We start from the raw sequence: 19,858 nt of genomic DNA, 5'->3' as shown, positions 1-19,858 counted from the left end.
AAGTAATTTACTTAATGTAAACAATGTGAGACCATTTTCTACCTTTGAAATCTCCACTAGCATAAACTAGAGCATAGGATTAGAGCCCTTTCTCGAGGCACTGTTAGGCAAGATTGTATGCAGTGCCCTTTGGGTGCACTACAACAACCCTGACCTCCTGGCAATAGGAACCCAACCTTTGGTATAAGCTTGTACTACTCAGGTTGGTAGCGTGTTGAGCAGCCAGGCTTATCTCAAGAGGGGTCAATGTGAGCTGTAGGGGAGTAACGCAGATTCACAGTGACAAGTATTCAAATAAACACTTACACACAAGGTTTCTTGAATAAACAATTATTCATTTATCAATCAGTTAGAATAAGCCTTCTTCAGAATGGAGCAATAAAGGAGCAATATAATAGTAAAACTAAAATATACTTCGCAAAATACACTCTCTTAATATTTCTAAACCAGTAAGTACCCTTTTGGGATGGCCCCCAGACACAACCTACACCCTCAGGTGACTTCAATACCTAGGGTGTTGGGGACATTAATATATCACTGTTGCATTTGGAATCATTTAGGAGTAAGTGAAAGGAAAAGGTTATTAGAACATACAAGAGACCGTAAATATTCTTTAAGCAGGCAATTACTTTCAGATCCCCCAATAAAAGAGGCATTCAGTGGAACAGGCTAAGCCAAAGTCAATGGGCAAACGTCTATATGAGCTGAAGCACTTCTTTTCAGGTAAGTAAGAAACGTCTTTGCACAATGTTTTTAGAAGTCATTGAAGAACAAGAAGAATCAATGTAGGGCCAGAAGCTGTTAGACTTGTGAGTAGTAGAAGATGCAAGCAACTCTACAGCAAGAGGTAAGTTCTCTCAGACTTTTACAGTATGTTTGTTTTGAAGAAGTGCAGCAGATGACTTCTGTTCCTGAGCAGCTCTGCAGATCTCACTGTTCCTGGGCCTCGGTCGTGGGGACAAGAGGGAGGACTTCTGGGGACTCCTGCACTGCAATGGGATGGTCACTGCTTGCAACCGGCAATCTTCAAACAAGTGGCTGTTCAGTGTTTCAGCTCCTCGCGTCTACTGCAAATAGCAACACTGCGGTTCCTCGCTGTCAAGATGGACTTTCCTTGCTGCTGGGGTCCCGCACTCTGAGGGGGCTCAGGCTTGGTCAGTCCTGCTTCCTGGGAGTCCGGAGGATCTTCCTGGAGCTCTTGGCCAGCTTAAAAGCAATGCACACAATCTGGTGTTCCTCTCCCTGGCGTTTCGGTTTCCAGCAGCAACTCTGTGGAAAGTCAACTAGCTCAGAGAGAATGTCTAGGTGGCTTACTTTGGAGTTGATTGGTCCCACCATCTCAAGGGGAGAAGTAGTCCTTGCAGGGGCTTCTCAGTCAATACGAATTTGGAGTTTCAGCACAGCAACAGGGCTTCACCGGGCAAACCAACTGTCCAGGAGTTGCAGCAGGTGTCCTCTTCAAGTTCTTCTACGGTTCCTTCGTCCAGTGGTCGACTCTGCCTTCCAAGCCAAAAGCCTCGCCTTTTATTCAGTTCTCTCCCATTCATTCCAGCCAGCTGTCAGTCACCCAGCAGGGCGGCTCTCCTTGCCGGACAGTCAGCCGGCCAATCACTACAGAGTACATTTGGGACTCCTAGGAGACGAAGCACAGGGAGTTTCGGGCACCTCCCTCACTTCCTGCCTACCGCAGACACCCTGGAGCCAGAGGCGAGCTTCACTCGTGAATCCCGCCAAAGGCAAAGCAAACAAAGGGACCAAACCGGGTTTGGCGCGCAGAGTAGATCTCAAGAAGGACCTTTCCACAAAGAAATGGCAAAAAAAGAAGACTGGGGCCATTTTTACAAAAATGCCACCTTTGGGTGCTTTACTGCAGCTGCGAACGCAGCCCCCGGTAAATGCACACCACAGTAGTTAAAAGTAAACCACTGCCACCAGTCATTCATCGGGGAAAGGGTAACATAAAATTGCTACATGAGAAGCTAGACAAAGGGGATAGATACTAGGTAACCCCTCCAGCACCCTATTATAAGATAATGTGTGCTGGGTCTAGAAAGTTATAAATGTAAGTAAAGTCAATTTCACTCTACTACTCTGGGAAACCGTTTATCCCAGAGAAGGTATTTAAACCTATGGGAAATCTGGAAGACTTCCCTGTGTCACTGCACTGAAGGTGCTGTGTGACAATGTAAAAGATGCCGCCTATGGAGTTTGTCAGACTCCACAACAAAAAGAAACACTGTGTTCAAAAATCACATTAAAATACATGAGAGTGGGGAAAAAGTGTCTCGCTCTCTCCAGGTTAAAAAAATCAAGTCCTCAAAATCCAGCAAAGTTGCTGGGGGTCTCTAAGGTGGAGGGAATTAGCACATTTCTGAGAATTCTCCCTAACAGGCACCCACTCGAAGTAATATCTACAGCAACCGAATCCCTTAATGCTAGGCTCACCTTATTCATCATTGTAAAAAAGTTGAAGGCAAGTTTATACCTCCCTTTGATGTCTTCGGAGTTCATTTTACTTGCTCCACAGCAGCGTGTGGGGCCACAACCACTGTTTAGGCAAGATCCATCTTCACCCTCACTCCCAGGATTAAACTGCAGAGCATGAATTCATTTTTGTAAAAATAAATGTGTTCTTTGATTGTGAATTTACTTCATATCAATGGAGGATATGAAAATGTGTTTACAAACATGTGCTAAACGGGTCTTATGGAGAAGTATCATGTATTATTAATTTCCCCTGCATAACACATCATATATGAAATGTATACTTTGTTACCAACATGTTCCACAACTTTTCAGAATGTTACATATACGTCTTCCTGCAGAATAGCAGGCTTCTTGTTTAAAAAGTTGAAGACGAGTGTACTTGCCCTAATGTTTCAAAATATAGATTTATTTTTGCAGTTTCAAAGAATGTGCAGTAGTATTCACCTGTCAAATTATTCTTACAGCCGCGTCGAACTGAAAAGATTGTGCGAAATCTTCACAAGGATGTTTGCTGACCCACATAGCAAGGTAGGCCAACTCAATTAGCCTCTGTTTCAGAAATGTGTCCATTAAAAGTAACTTTAGTTAGTAACTTTAGTTTAGATGTTTGAGTCTCCTGCCCATACCACTTGAAATCAGGTTGCAACAGTTCCGGCATTGTTTTTGTTTTATAAACAAAAATCATTGGCGCCTCTAATACTGTTGATTCTTTAGTGATAAATTGGAAAGGCACTGTTTACATTGTGAAATATGATCTGCATTGCTATTCAGTAATGTTCTTAGCTTCATCAATGGTGTTTTTGTTCACTCTGATCATCATATGCAGACAGAAGTATTTTCATTTATGTTATACAATGTTAAGAGGCACTCCAATTAACATTTTTATCATTTGCAGACTTTGTCCTTGTCTGATATTTTTAATGAGAAAAAAAGCAATGTATTTGTGTCATCGTTATCTTTATCCTAGACTTCCTGGTGCTGAATTGGGACTTTGCATGATTTCCATGACATACTACAATCATTGTTGCAGGCTGCATGCTATGTGGAGTGCCCTTTGAAAGGTCTTTGTTAGGCATTCTTCCTAAAACAAACCATGATGGAACCGTGCAGAACCCTGTAAATCCTTTCTACGGCCAATCTCTTCTCATCACCTTACAACATTTACTAAAGACTCCTGAAAGTTTATATGCTCATGGAGAGAAGCAAATATAATGCATAGGTTTGTGCACTTAGGCATATGCTCCCTTTTAAGCAGCAATTTCTGAAGCAGAAGTCATGTCCTTGTAGTTTATAACATGTGAGAAGTTTAATATACAAATGCATTAAAAAGAGGCTTTTGTAAACTGTACCATTTTAAAAAAGGAGCATAAGAATTTGTTTCAAGTTTTATAACAGTTAAACTGACATGTAATGCATGCCCTGCAAATGCTGATCTTCAGCCGATTTTTAGTAAAATCGTGTTTCCATTTTGTTAGACCCTAACCATTAATTTGAGTTAGAATATATTTATACTTGCATTATGTTTTCAACTGTTATTGCTATATTTAAATGTGTTTAGTTGTGTCAACGTTGTGCTGCCTCCTTATTTGTTCTCACTTGTTTTAAAATCAAATGTGTTTTCTTCATTGCACCAGGATCATACACGGGTCAAGATCTAATAAATACACAACCCTAAAGGAATAATTTTTCTGAGGAAGTGGGCACAACAAGAATGGCAAGACCATAAGAAGAGAACATTTTTAATCAGTGATTTTTATTTTATTCTGCTAACGTTAAGAGTAAAATGGGCCATGTCCGTTTTTTAGCAAATACATAATAGCTCATATTCCACCCAAGGTGTAGCTCCTCCACTTACCAAATGACAAAATCCAGGCTGGTTTTCCAAATATCTTAAAAGATTGTCTATGATGGAAAAAATGTGCATATGATGAATTTCAGTGACGGTTATTTACATAATATTGAAAACCCATGGTGGTTTTATATTGGGTTAGTGAACAATTGAACCCCAGGTCAAATTATTTTGAATGTTGTTAATTTATACATTGCGTGTTAATTGTTTTTCTCACACTCTAAATGTTAGTTTGGTGATGATTACATTGTAATTAGGTTTTCACGTGATGTCAGCATAGTAGTCCATTGATGCTCCTCTTGCAATGGCTCCTTGGATTCCCCCTGTGTGCCTTACACCTCTATTCCGTTTTGAGGTGATTGAGTGGAACTTTGCCACTGATTCACTTAACAGCATTTCTGCATAGTTGTGGGCCCCTTGTGTATAGTTTTGTGGGTCCAGTTCTTTTTTCACTAGTGGTTTTTACTATTTCAAGTCACCCAACTCTTCACAAATATCATGTGTTAATGTCTCATACACGTGAAGCAATGCTCTTTCAGTTCTGAATACAGCTATACTACGGATGAGCTCGACAGAGGGGTGGAGTGGAAATAGGAAGGAGAAAAGGGTTAAGGGAATTCTAGTAACATTCATTTAGTCAATGTTCCAAGGATTGTCTACTTTCCGGAGGGCCCTGTAGAGGAATTTCCATTTATTCCAAAAAGTCCCCTTTTGCAAGATTCTTCCACAATTGTAAGACTTTTCCTTTACTGTCAGCCTATACAATACTCTTTACAATGAATCTGACATTGTCATCTCAGTCTCCCAGCTTGTGATGGAAATCTGATTGTATGGTTTGGATTGCTGGAGAATACGTTTTGGTGGTGCAGGGGGCAGGGGGGTTCCTTTTTGTCTGCTGCAGCCATATCTTTCAGAGGCTAGATTTCTTTTAATGCCCTTTGACATAAGAATAGTTGACACGATGTACCAATTCATAATGTAGTTAATATGCCATGGTCTCTATGTGATTAAAAAAGTACTTTATTATGAAAATATATAATCAGTCCATCTGTCCAAGATTTGTTCAAGTCGATGAAAACATTATCCTGAATAAAACTACTATCATTTGTTTTTTAATGTATAATAGTTACCCTTTAACCCTCCCATAGGGTAGCTATCATGTGTTGTAAAAGAAAAGGATAAGAACGGAACCAAGTTGAATAGAAAGAGGTAAACAATGTGACTAGGTAAACTGTAAAATTTAAAGGTTATAAAACAAGAAAGTAACGAAGCAAACAGGTGGAACCTGAAGAACTTGAAGGGCCTAACAAAATCAAGATACACGAATGACGGATAATATTCTGGCATACTACCCTACCTGTTTTTATTTTTTAAATATCCTAAGAAGTGTGCCTTATCTTTCTGCCTAACACTAAGTGTAGGCGATGCATTGATTTCTACAGGAAGTGCCTGCTTCCTCATAATTTAGCAGTTTGAAGATGGAGGGTGTCTTGATATTTGGTTACCCACTATCTCAAACCCGATATGTAATTGTTAGATAAAGAGGTTGTTTGAGGGCAGGTGCCTTATTAATATTGCTGCAAATATAAAAATGAAACTGAAATTGAAGGAATTACAGAAATTCGTGTTTACACTGACGGAAAAAGAGAATTGTACTGCCCCCATCGACTAACCACGTCGTGGACATCAGTATCTAGGCAGTGGTTCTGACATCAGTAAGGTTATATGTCAAGAACAGCGAACTGGCCTTGTGGGAGGGAATGGGAACCCCTCTCAGCTGGGAGTCGGAGGCCTACCAGGGAATAATCCAAAGCCAGTTCTACACCTCTGGTGGATGGTGAAAGCCCCCCCTCCCCCTGTACCTGCTCCCCCCGTCCCCTATGCCAGTATGTTTTTGCATCACCAAATACCTGTGAGCCAGTTTGCTGGAAGAATTTCTCATTCCAGGAGTACAGAGAACCATGAATTGCAACTGAAAATAGATGCCCATCGTCCCCCACGCAGACTGGGCAACATTGTGGCGAACAAGAATAACTACAGGAGAGAAACCAATCCCTGCAAACAACCTAGTGCAACCCAAGCCTTCAGCAGCGCTGGAAGAGCCGAGACCATAGGTGGAGCTCATATGCGGCCACACAGTCAACTGCTGAGCACACAGCTGCCTCGAGACTCCTGATGAAACCCCAAATGGAACTTTGTTACCTGTGGGCAAGCTTGAAGGGGGTCCCTTAACATAAACTGAGACAATGTACCACACAGTTTGCCATTGTTACGCAGTGGTTACAGAGAGAGAAATAAGGCTGGGCTTAACCATCCATTAAAAGATTCTGGCATTTGGAAAACCTCTTGGGTGGGGAAGAGAGGGCTCAATTGGTTAGAGACAGACTACCAATAAGGTGACGGGAAGATGTAGAAGAAGGATTCCAAGAAATGGGAAGGGGTGAGGTCAGGGGATGTGAAGGAGGCAGACCAAAAGACCTGCAGGAGGAAGTATGGTGGAGGCGAGTAGTACTGCAGTGTGAGTGTGTGGAAGAGTAACTAGTGTGGTTAGGCAACATAGTGTAAGGGCTGATTGAGTGTTTTCAAGTGAATGAAAGGAGAGTGATTGAGTAGTATGGAGGTGCTAGTAGTGCGGAGGAGGGAGGAGTGGTGTGGAGGAGGGAGTAGTAATGTTGTACCATCAAAGGGAGGAGGCAAGATCAAAGGGGCACAAGAGAAAGTAGTAGAAGCCTGCATAAGTAGGGGGAATTGTTGGAAGGAGATTAGTGAGAGAAGACCATCAGACAGTGAGAAGGTGAGTGAAGCGGGAAAAAGTAATACTGAGTCAGGCTGGGTGTCTGCAAGGCACAACCCCATTTCCCTTTAGAAAACAGCATTGATAAGAGTAGGGAAAGATAGGGAAGTCTCTGAGGGAGTATGAAAAAATAAAGCCACATGCTTTTTAGATTAACACCACAGTTTATCTAGTGTTTCAGCATAGTGAAACAGTCGGTATCTACTAAGTGAGGCCTAAAGATGCCTGAATTAGAGAGGAGATGCTTTTTGATGAGAAAGAGATGGATGGCCCTAGAGCCCAGAAAATTCTAATAAAAAGCCTTGAATCTTCCTGGAGACTTGGAGTATTCCATGTGCCATCTGGGGCATCAGCACTAAGTGCACATTTTAAGGCTTGGGTAATGGAAGCAATGAGGCAATTGCAGTTGGAAAATGAGTAAGAAAAGACTCCACTGTTTGAAAATCAATTAGAAAAACTATACGAAAGAGACCAGATTAAATGGTAGGCGAGAGTGAAGAATACAAATGTAGTAATTCCTTTTTAACTGAATTAAATAAAAGAATTAAAGCACCCATTGACCCATCATACCGCAGATGTCTCCCTGTTAAGATACCCAAACTTCTATCTGGATGGGTGTCAATGTACTGCTAAATTTAGATACTGGGGCTAGCTACCAGATTAGCCAATACCTTTTCCTTACCATAGGTTACATGGGTGAAGTCTTGGAACCTGTGGTTATTCCACATGTCATGTTGAAAGGTTGACATGAAAGCCCCCATCTGAACAAACTGACTCCATTTGCACCAAAAGAAAAAGAAAACAAATAGTTAGAGGATCCCCAATTCTCCTTTTAGTGGACCAGATATTGAACTATGCCCCAAGCCGGACATTGTCCAAAACTGCAGACATATCTAGGAATACCATCACCCCTGTCATCTGTCATGCACATAGCATCAGCCACATTAGAAACTGGCTGTTTGGTTTCTACTGCATTACAGGAAGCCAGATCGTTAGTATAGAGAAGGTTGTGTGAGAATTAGGATGAGATTTCAGTTGATTCACAACACCTAAAGTACTTGCCCAAGGAAAGAAGCTCAATAATAAGGCAATTTCTGATGTTTGTTAATCTGCTTAGAATCACATGCTGTGCATAGGTCCGACATCCAGTGGTCACTGCGGAGTATTGCATTTTGTTTTTCGTAGTCGAAAAGGGGACGTCGACAAGGCGTGTCTGTAACACTATCCCTATAGTGACGTGCGTTGTACCCACAATCCCTCACGCGTCGAGGTCCCTCAGATTGTTTTTTTCGGCCCAGCTTATGGTCGCCTTATGCGGAGCTCCTAGAGAGACATTGCTAAACAATTACTACGGACCTCGGTCCTTAATATATACTTATTGTTAAAGATCACTCCCCTCAACGTTAGCTGTGAAGCGGTTTCTCCGCCGAGCAAATTTTCGACGGAGGAGAAGAGACGGAGGAGATCCTTCGGCGCTGCCGAACACGTGGCCAGGCCTCGCCGGCCAACATACAGTAGGGAGAGTGGGGGTTTCGAACTTTTACCTTCTCGTCGAGAATGTCTTTCTTTCTCCCCTATCTTTCCCTTGGGGTTGTTACTTGGGGTTATTGCCTCAGCTATGGAGAGGACACCTTTTAAGTTTTGCCCACGCTGTAGGGGCAAATACACTTGGAAGGACAAACACAAGCTCTGTAATCGTTGCTTGCCCCTCGATCATAAAGAGGACAGCTGCGCGGCCTGTAAGCTCTTGAAACCAAGAACTCTTAAAGAACGGAAAGTTAAGAGGTGGGCGGACTACGCGATGTCGAAGTCAGTTTCCTCACCCGCCGCCGCTGTTACAGAAAGTGACGAGGAGGGTGATAACTCGACGTCCGTTACGGAAGTCATTAACCCCCAGAAGGAGCGTTTGCGCTCCTCGACGTCCGTCCCCGGCCCCGACGGGCTCGGCTCACGCCCTGCTTATGGGGATGAACACCCCGGCGACAAGGACGCACACAGACCCCATAGGCCTAAGCACACAACCCACGGCTCTTCTTCGTCCAGGACTAAGGATCCACCAGCGCCGAAGGGGACGCAGGGCACTCCGGCGTCGACCTCAGACCGCAAGGGTCTCAAGCCCCACCCGCAAACGCAGCCGCGACCAGCGATTGGGCTTTTATCTAATACGGGCGCTACCCCAAAAACATCCGACGTAACGCTCCATAGAGCGGCCGTCGAAAAACAACGCGCAACGCAGGCAACGCCGCCTCCAGAACCCTCGACTGACGAACTCGTCATCGAGAGTCTGACGAGAATTGTTTCCGAGGACAAACGTAAGCGGACGACGAAACAGACGTCGAATACCGCACCCAAGGATATAGAAACGCCGAAAAAGCACAAGAGTAGCCAGGAACTGCCCCATCCATCTAAAGGCACTTCTGAACTACCGGAGGGCTTTTCTGAGGGCGACGGAAACCTTTCGTCGACGTTGTGGGAGCGTTTGAAGCGTTTTGAAGCCGAAAACACTGATTTCCCCCCTCTAGACTATTCAGGGGTTCCCCATGAGACCCTGGAAAGACTCCATTCTTGTATGGAAAAGATGGAGAGGTTTTTGGGTAGCCAAAACCCACCCACACCCAAAAGACCAAGAGAATGGACCCAGGATGACCCTAGGGTCAAGATTCCTAGGCTGTTTCCCCCTTCTACAGATGCATATGACCTCACTGAAGAGGAGCAATAACTCCAGGAAGATGAGGAGTGTTTAGGTGGAGAGGAAGAACTTTAGGAGGAGAGGTTTGAGGAAGACCCTTACACTAGCGCAGGAGCTTTTGAAGAAGATACAGCTACCTCACAGCCCTGGCATTCCCCATCAGTGCAGCCTTGGCAATCCCCATCAGTGCACTCAGACCCTGATGCCTTTCATCCTTCTCCTCCCAAGGACTCACCTATTGGGAACACCTCCCCCATAGATGACCAGCCTTCACTTAATGCACTATTGCGCAAGGCAGCAGCGCATTTTGAAATAGACACAGGGGAGACTCTTCCGGACATAGACTTTGTAGAAAAGGTTATTAAAGAAAAAGCCCCGGTCAGCCAGTCCATTCCGCTCCTGGCTTCTATAAAGAGAAGAATAACTCCTTCCCTTTCCAATCCGGCCTTAGTCAGAGGGGTCAACCCTCGGATAGAAAAGCTCTTCAGCCCTTCGTCTTCTGACCCTTTGTACATCAGGGGACATTCTATCCCGGACTCTCTGGTAGTGACTAACACAAGAAAGAGAGCGGGGGTACCACTATCTACTAGTGAGGCACCACCTGACAAAGAGGGCAAGAAGCTATATGCACTTGGGAAGAGAATCACGACATCCGCCGCCTTCTCAACCAGGATCGCGAATAACAATTCCCTACTAGCTAGCTACGCAGATGCACAGTGGAGCAAGCTGCGCAGCGAAGCAGAGGACGCACCAGAACCCCTGCGCTCACGCCTGTTGGCTACTATATCAGAGGGAACTCTTGTAAACCAGGGCATCGTAAAGAACTCCTTAGATGCCGCAGAGACAGCTGGCTGCTCCCTGGTTCAGGGAATACTTCTCAAACGCCATGTCTGGCTGCGCAATTCGGGATTTAAGCCAGAAACCCAGGCTTCCCTAATAAATAAGCCCATAGAGCAAACACATCTGTTTGGGAAAGCAGTTGATGAGGCCCTAGAACATGCGAAGAAGGAGTTTGATACCATCAAGACTCTTGACCAAATTTCTAGGCCACCTAACAGACGCAGCTTTGGCAATAGACGCTCCTTTCGTGGCCAACGCCAGCAGCAAAGCCAACAACAATTTTACTCTGCTACCAACTGGCCCTCTAACCAAAGTACCCAGTTCAGTCAAAGAGGCCAACGTCGTGGCAAAGGAAGAGGGCGCGGCTCCAGTCCAAAAGGCCCCACGCCCAATACCAACAAATGACCCAAAGATTCGGGTCCCCTCCCATGCATCACCGGTCGGGGGCCGGCTAACATCGTTCCTTTCAGCATGGGAGGGAATAACGTCAGACCGCTGGGTATTATCCACCATAGCCCACGGATACTGCATCGAATTCAACGGTTCCCCGAAATACAGACCCCCACGGAACCGACGCATGACACCGGAACACCTCACTATTCTTCTTCAAGAAGTAGAAGAGCTACTGAAAAAATAAGCTATAGAGGCTGTCCCCCTATCTCAGGTAACAGAAGGTATTTATTCAGTGTACTTCCTTGTACCCAAAAAGGACTTAACCATGCGCCCTGTATTAGATCTGCGCCCAGCGAACAACTTTGTCAAACCCCAAAATTTTCGTATGGTGACCTTGCAAGAAGTAATCCCACTGTTATCACAGGGGGATTACATGACAACACTAGACATGAAAGATGCATACTTTCATATTTTAATGTTGCCAGCGCACAGAAAATACCTCAGGTTCAAGATAGAGAACAAACACTATCAGTTCAGAGTACTACCCTTCGGGATAGCATCTGCACCAAGGGTATTTACGAAAGTACTGGCAGTGGCAGCGGCCCACCTGCGCAGATTATCCATCCCGGTTTACCCGTACCTCGACGACTGGCTCATAACAGGGGATTCTTACGAAACATGCTTCTCCAATACCCAAAGGACCGTAGACCTTTTGTCCCAACTGGGCTTCTCCATCAACGAAAAGAAGTCCAGCTTAGACCCCAGCCAAATCAAACAATTCCTAGGGGCTCTAATTCAAACAAAGGACGGCCTCGTCTTCCCCTCCAACGAGAGGGTCCAAAACATGCTGTTTCAGATCCCCCAATATGTGGCAGGTCGAGAGGTGACGGTACGCAAAGCAATGCGCTTGCTAGGGATGATGGCGTCATGTATTTATTTGGTACCTCACGCGCGCCTGCGCATGCGCCCAATGCAAGAGTGGCTCTACAGCCAGTGGTGTCAGGCCAGCGGACAATGGGACGATCTGGTGGTAGTCTCGCAGGCCTTGGTTCTCTCGCTACGGTGGTGGACAAAGGAAAACCTGTTAGTAGGGAAAACTTTTGCCACACCCGCAGTGGAAGCCACTCTAACCACAGACGCATCCCTTACAGGATGGGGGGCTCACCTATCCCATCAGACTGCTCACGGAGTGTGGACTCCGAGCTTAGCATCCAAGCATATAAACCTGCTGGAACTATTAGCAGTGTTCAAAGCACTGAAAGCCTTTCAGGAACACTTACAAGGAAAGACAGTGATGGTCCTCACAGACAGCACCACAGCCATGCACTATCTCAACAAGCAAGGGGGCACTCACTCTCCAGGACTGTCCAAGCTGTCCCAGAATATATGGAAGTGGGCTCTCAAACACAACATGTTCCTACTATCACAACATGTACCAGGGGAACTCAATCTGCTAGCAGACAAACTCAGCAGAGACTTCCCCCTACCCAAAGAGTACGAATGGCAATTTCACGAAAACATCGTCTTAGACGTCTTCACGCAATGGGGTTTCCCGGAAATAGACCTGTTCGCAACCCTGGAGAACTCACAATGCCAAAGTTACGCCTCCAGGTACCCCCAGAACCAGTCCAAGGGGAACGGTCTGTTGATTCAATGGTCAGGGAAATTTGTTTATGCCTTTCCCCCGACTCCCCTCCTCAACAAAGTGGTGCACAAGATGCACCAAGAGCAGGTTACCATGATACTAGTAGCCCCAATGTGGGCCCGGCAGCCATGGTTCGCTCACTTGATGGAGATGTCCCTATCTCCCCCAATGAAACTTCCCTGCCCGTAAAACATGCTGTCACAAGACAAGGGCAGGACACTGCATCCATGCCCTCAGACCATGAACTTAGCAGCCTGGCTCCTGAGATCATAGAATTTGGACATTTATATCTCCCTCAGAGATGTATGGACATCCTCAGGGAAGCCAGAAAACCTAATACTCGCCGCTGCTATTCTAGCAAGTGGAAAAGATTTGTCATCTGGTGTAGAAGTAAGAACATCAACCCGGTTGACTGCTATGCCACTAACATTATTCTATACTTGACCCATGTACTGGATTCAGGTCTAGTGTTTAATTCCATTAAAGTCCACCTAGCGGCACTTTCTGCATACATCACTTCCCAACTTAAAGTGTCGTGGTGGAAGATACCAGTTATTAAGGCCTTTATGGAAGGGGTAAAAAGAATACACCCCCCGATAGCTAACCCAGCTCCCGGATGGGACTTAAACGTGGTACTTTCTAGACTCATGGGCACTCCTTTCGAACCCATGCACAAGGCAACTCTTAAATACCTCACTCTTAAGACTGCTTTCCTAATAGCTATCACCTCCATTAGGAGAGTAAGTGAACTACAGGCTCTTTCTGTACTAGACCCCTTCGTATCAGTTCACAAGGATAAGGTGGTTCTTCGCACACACACCCAAGGTTTGCACCAAAATTCATCTCAAAATTTCATGTAAACCAATCTATAGAACTACCAACGTTCTTTCAAAACCCTTCCAGCTTGGGAGAAAAAAGTCTGCATACACTAGATGTACGCAGAGCTGTCATGTTCTACATGGAAAGAACCAGATCACTGAGAAAGACTAATCAGTTCTTTGTCTCGGTGGCAGCAGGAAGAGAAGGAGATGCAGTCTCTAAGTCCACTATATCTAGATGGATTGTACAATGCATCACTCTCTGTTATACTCTTGCTAAGAGAGAACTACCCTTCAAGCCAAGAGCACATTCCACTCGAGGCACTGGGGCTTCCATAGCATTCATTGCAAATGTTCCCCTTGAGTCCATCTGCAAAGCGGCTACCTGGAGTTCTGTGCACACCTTTACAAAACACTACTGTCTAGATGCACACTCTAGATCTGACTCCCAGGTGGGACAGGCAGTATTTAGACATCTTTTCTCTACTGTTCCTTCTCATAACCCACCGCCAACTCCGGGTACTGCTCGCTAGTCTATGCACAGCATGTGAGTCTAAGCAGATTAACAAACATCAGAAGACAATGCATTACTTACCGTAAAAACATTTCTGATGGTTGTATCTGCTTAGATTCACATGCGCCCGCCCTTCCTCCCCGCTCGGATGGAAGGAACATAGACATCCTCTACTATATTTCTCTCTTTTCTGTACTCACTCACGTCTAGAAGGCTCCCTCAGGGCAGAAAAATACAAACAGAGGGACCTCGAAGCGTGAGGGATTGTGGGTACAACGCACGTCACTATAGGGATAGTGTTACAGACACGCCTTGTCGACGTCCCCTTTTCGACTACGAAAAACAAAATGCAATACTCTGCAGTGACCACTGGATGTCGGACCTATGCACAGCATGTGAATCTAAGCAGATACAACCATCAGAAATGCTTTTACGGTAAGTAATGCATTGTCATATGTGCAAGGTTCCTGGGGTAAATTTAGTGTTTTAGTAACGTCAGAGCTTGACCCATTGTTAGAGAACCGGCTGCCGGGATTACTCATTGTATTGGACCTGCTGGGACATGTCATTGCTGATTGTGCTGTGGCGGACTGAGCAAAGCTTTAGCCCCCCTCTGATCGTTCTTAGGGGGACTGGGAGCAAAGAGCGCTCCCATTGTCTGTGTCCGTTGCAAAGAGGTCTGAGCCAGCTGATGGAGATTCCATGGGGTAGTCCAGCTGTTGCTCCTCTTTTCTTCCCCCCCAGTTTCTGGGGACCGTTCTGGTTCACTGATGCTGCACCAATAAGCCCTCCAAATAAAATCCATTGATTACTTCAACTTTCTCGTGTTGGTTAAGGCGAAGAGGCAAGACATAGTGGGGCCCAAGATCTTTTATAGGGGTGCTGTTAAACCCCTCTTGGCGAGAACTGCAGTAGGCTGGGGATCCCTACTTTACTGCATGGTGTTTTTCTGTGACCCCAGGAGTGGAGAGCTCCCAGTAAGCTTGCTTTTGGATTCCACCCCTCAGTTTGGCTTCACTCCATTGGTAATTTGCAGGGAGGGCACACACCTTGCCAAGCAGAACCACCATGATTGATTCAGTTGGTCCTAGAAAAGTCTCATCCTTGATCCCCCACAGTCACCAATAGTGGTCTTGAGCCCATAGGTCTCCCACTTTTCAACTCCGGTCAGCGCCCACAATATTACATCCTTTGAGCCCAACCAGTTTTTGAAGAATATATTGTTCGACAATGAGTTTCAAAATGGACGAACCAAAGGAAAAACATAAAAATACAAAATTGGCCTTCATCAAAGATATGTAGCAGATTGCAAGGGATTCATCAACGGACATTCTTCCTCCATCACATGGATTGCTTAACCCTCTTTGCACCACCTTATGAGTTGATTAAGAAGTGTCCAATGTCTCGCCTGCAACCAAATTGGATATTGCATAAATGCTTCAAGACCTATGTAACAGTATCGGACAAGACCTCACTTCATGCAAACAGGGCTTGGCTAAATCCAACTTGGAATAGAGCAAAATCATTAAGGAGATAAAGAAAAGTGCTGACGAAGCTGAAATTGCAGATCAAGCATACGAGCGCTCAGTTAGTGCAGAGGGTCCAGATGCTTAATGAACATCTTACTTCATTAGTAGTGAAACTGGAGGATTAAAATAAACGTTCAAGGCGAAATACTGTTCAGACCAGTTGTATTCTTATGATCATTGTTAATGAAAATCTTGAACATTGCTTATGAGCCTTGATCCAAGAAAGTTGGGGGATAATGATGCTTTACCTCTTACCTTGACCGATCCCATAAATGGTTATCAAAATGTTAGCAATGCAAAAGGCTCGGAACACAAGAGTGACCCTTTTTCCAGGGCCCTCTCAAGTGTTCTACTACTCACACCACATGTACTGTCAATAGTTCAATTCTTTCAGGTAAAGAAAAAAGGATTGTCGGAAACAAGGGCCCAAAGCGCTATTAAATTTCATGGGGCTGAGATGCATGTTTATTAAACCTTAGCTGCCACAACAATCTTAAAATGTCGCCAAATGAACACTGTCAATCCTTTGCTTGGAAAAACAACATATCTAATACTGCTGGGGTGTTCACCTTAAGAACATCATCTCGCTGGACAATAAATAATGTCAATGCCCCATGTTTCAATCTGCTGCAAAGTTTCTGACCATCTTTGTTGATGGTCTAGACTTAAATGAAAGTTCTTTCTGTAGAAGGAAATGCTTTGTTTGAGAAATAATCCCAAATAATGACACGCACACTGAACAAGGCTAAGTGACAATCGCGTATTAGACAGAAATTACAGCTGAGATTTGGAAAGAGTGTGCCAGCAAGTCTCATAGAATTGCCAAGACCATCTCTGAGGATTACACAGAAGCATCCGCTTACATAGAGAGATCAATAATATAAAGTCACATTGGCCCAAATCCAAAATTGATGTGACGGGTCAGAAGATGGACATATACTCTTAGAAGACTTTACAAAGTTTGTTTTATTAAAGAATAAGGCCTAACTTTCCCTATTGCAAAATTTTGTTCCCTACCTAACAAACTCACAGACGATTGACAAGCATCTTTGTTAATGTCCAAAATAATAGGTCCAAACTAACCCTAACTGACCCTAGCACTATTCTAACCGCTAAAGACTAGAGAATTACTCTCTTCTCCTGGGCTTTATTCCTTGAAAACTTCATCCTGGTTCTTCTTAATAATAGGTGATTTTTAAATTGTCTTTTTTGACTTCTTTGATCAGTTCGTGTAACTCTTTCAGGATTTTATTATAATTTAGTTTTTTCTCAAAACTGGATCTCTTTGACCTTGTACTTGTTTCTTGTTCTGTATTAATGGTTTCCATTTGCCTGTTGTTCCCCTCTTTTCTTTTACGATAAAGGGGTATTTTTCCCTTTTCCCCGGATACTGATATCCAACCTCTTCAATTCTCTTTCTTGAGATTCGATTCTCTTCTGCTTAATTCATAATGTTCTTTCTCTTTATAGTCTTTGGACTTATGTTACTCAGCCTTTCTCCCCAGGCGTTTCTCTTGTAGTTTTATTTTCTTTCTTAATAGTTAGGGTTTCCAGGTTTCTCTCATTCCCATCATTCAGTTCCCTTGCTGTCCATATTATGCTTTTGTTAACTTGACTGGGATGAGTATGAGTTAGTCCCATAACAATACTTCTCCAGCATGGGGTCTGGCATGGATTCACATGCTCATGAATATTTCCCGTCGTCAGGCTGGGAATCCTTGGTAAAGGAAAAAATCAGTATCAGTTCCGTTTCTGATCTGTCTTTCTTAGTAGTAACCAATCACTGATCTCTGGGTCATACTGCCCACAGCCAATGACTGCCCTCTCCCTAAGCCCCGCCTCTGGCAGCCATCCTCAGATTTTTACAGCACGCTCAAGTGTTGGGAGTCCTCGTGTTTATCTCTTGAGTTTTTTACTGCATTTTCAGGAGAATTTCTAATTTTTTCGGTTAATCGAGCCTCAAGCTCAACTGTTTCTACTTCCGATAACGGGGACCTGTTTCGGAATTCTTCTACGCCCCTCAAGGGTGAAGTTTTCGTCGAGTTTACACTTCTTGGAGGATTCTGGAAGATCTGCGGCCTACCTCAACGGACATGGCCCAGGACAAGGGGAGCTCGACGCCCGGATCCAAGCTGTTCAGGAACTGCCCTGGATGCGGATTATATAACGTTTTCAAGGAGGACGAGCATTTGCGATGTCTCTACTGCCTCCATGGGGACAAGACGCACGTGGAGAAGGACTGTGCGTTCTGCAAGAACCTTTCGGAATGGACCAAACAAGATCATCGTTCCTGCCTCGCCGCCTGGCTGCAGAAGGGCACAGCAGGTGAGAAGGCGAAGAAGAAGTCTGAGCGGGCTTCTAAATCCTTAAAGGGCACCCCGGCGACGGGGGCCCAACAGAAGGCCAAGCACCGCAAGTCCGCGGGCTCCGGGAGCACCGAAAGGTCAGGCTCTTCGGTTGCCAAGTAGGGCGCTACTTCCCCGGCATGTTCGACCACGAGCCAGCGCTCTGGTTCGGGGAAGAAGTAGTCCGAGAACCCGGGTAGGACGTTGAAGCGGACCCGGTCGATCTCGAAGGGGGAGCGAGGTGCTGACCCTCCCCCCAAGGCGAAGGCCCAGGACGCACCTAAGGTGGTGAGGGCTTTGGTCCACCCGGCTAAGGCCTCTACTGAAGTGGTCGCTGCGACCCTGGCAGAGCCGGCTGAGACTACGCCAATGGAAACGGCCTCTGGGCCCAGAGTATCCCTGCCTCTGCGGAGGGAATCCTCTTTCCAGCCCATCGCTAAGACCCCTGTGAAGCTCCCGGCTGAAAAAGAGGCGGAGGGGGGGGGCCGGTGGCCATAACAGACTCGGAATCAGCCTCTGAGGAGGAACTGGTGGAGAGCGAGAAGGGCCTCAACGAAAGGTCCATAGGCCTCAACGAGAGGTTCATAAACCTCAATGAGAGGTTCGAGAAGGTTCGATCCCAGGGGACGGTCCCTGCTGACGTGATCGAAGATAGCGACGACGAACAGGGCCCAGTGGAGCGGCCATCCCGTCCGTCGCAGCCATTGCCCGAGCCCCAGGATAGCTCGGCGGCCATTTTGTTGGCAATCCAATCCTTATGTACCGAGATAAAGACGAGATTACCACGCGCCCCGACGGAGGAGCTAGAACCAGGCCCGTCGGGAAGCCCTCCGAACAAGTGGAGGAGAGTCCACCCCACTCCGCCGTTCGTGCCTGCGAGACCGGTGGACCCCTCATCCCCCTCGCCGGACCCTACAGAGGATACAGCGACGGGGATGGACGACGACGGCGATGACACAGCGGACGGCCCGTCGTCAATGCCCCCCCAACCCCCCTGCCCCCTCCCCGGCGGGCGTCTCCAGTCGACGAGGTTGGCTCTTTCCACGCCATGATAACCAGGGCATCCAAGCTCTTCCAGCTCTGCCCTGAAGAACAGAAAAAGGAGGGGTTTCTGTACCAACGACGAGAGGCCAAGAGGAAGACTATCCTCGCAGTGCCTTTACTCGACGACATCTTGGACGAGGGGCTTGCTGTCCTCAAGAACCCTGCCACGACACCTGTCAAGAGGGACAGGTACGAGAAGAAGTACTGAGTCCCCGATGTCGCCCCCTTGTGCCTCAGGGCCAAGCCCACGCTGGACTCGGTCGTCTCGGCAGCGGCTAAGAAGAAGGCAGCGGGCGCGGCGGCTTCAACTTCCACTTCCCCACCTGACAGCGAGGGCAAGAAGTTGGACTCTATGGGACGGCGAGTCATCTCGTCAGCGGCGACAACAATTAAGGCGGCCAATGCCTTAGCGATCCTGGCCCGCTACGACAGGGAGCTCTGGTCAAGATAGCTCCCCTGCTAGATTTCCTGCTTGATGACAAAAGGGCGGAGGCCCTAGAAATTCTGCAGGAGGGTGAGGTGTCGTCGGATCACGCCATAACGGTGGCAACGGAAATTGCCGATACCGGATTTCGCCAACAGGGCAACAGAGTTTGCCTCCGACGACGAGGATGGCTCAAGGCGACAGATTTTCGCCAGGACGTCCAGAGCAGAGTGTTGGACATGCCGTTCGACGGCAACAACCTCTTTGGTAAGGCGGTGGATGAGTCTCTACAGGCCATCAAGACCGACTCGGAGGCGGCCTGGGCCCTTGGGGTGCTTCAGCAGCGACGGCCCTTTCGGAGCCCCGGAGGCAGAAAGGGTGCCTCCAAAGGAGCCAGCGGTGGCTCCTCCACTTACCGCCAGGCAGCCCGCTCCTCTTCCCAGGAGGCCTACAGAGGTCGCGGCAAGCAAGGGGGTTCCCGCCGTCG

At 46.3% G+C, this 19,858-nt stretch overlaps 1 protein-coding gene across 36 annotated transcripts in view; it reads left to right on the top strand.

Moving 5' to 3' along the window:
* CLASP2 (cytoplasmic linker associated protein 2) overlaps positions 1 to 19,858 on the top strand; it is a 2,478,243-nt gene that overhangs the window by 1,644,973 nt on the left and 813,412 nt on the right. For all 36 annotated transcript variants that reach the window (XM_069613152.1, XM_069613157.1, XM_069613154.1 and 33 more), the window contains one exon: positions 2,952 to 3,015. In XM_069613152.1, coding sequence (XP_069469253.1) covers positions 2,952 to 3,015 — 64 coding nt within the window. The remainder of the gene's footprint in view (positions 1 to 2,951; positions 3,016 to 19,858) is intronic.

The sequence above is a fragment of the Ambystoma mexicanum genome, chromosome 5p (assembly GCF_040938575.1).
Source record: "Ambystoma mexicanum isolate Mex_15411 chromosome 5p, UKY_AmexF1_1, whole genome shotgun sequence".
Classification (NCBI taxonomy): Eukaryota; Metazoa; Chordata; class Amphibia; order Caudata; family Ambystomatidae; genus Ambystoma; species Ambystoma mexicanum.
Note: the sequence above shows the minus strand (reverse complement) of the source record. Positions and strands in the feature narration are given on the sequence as shown.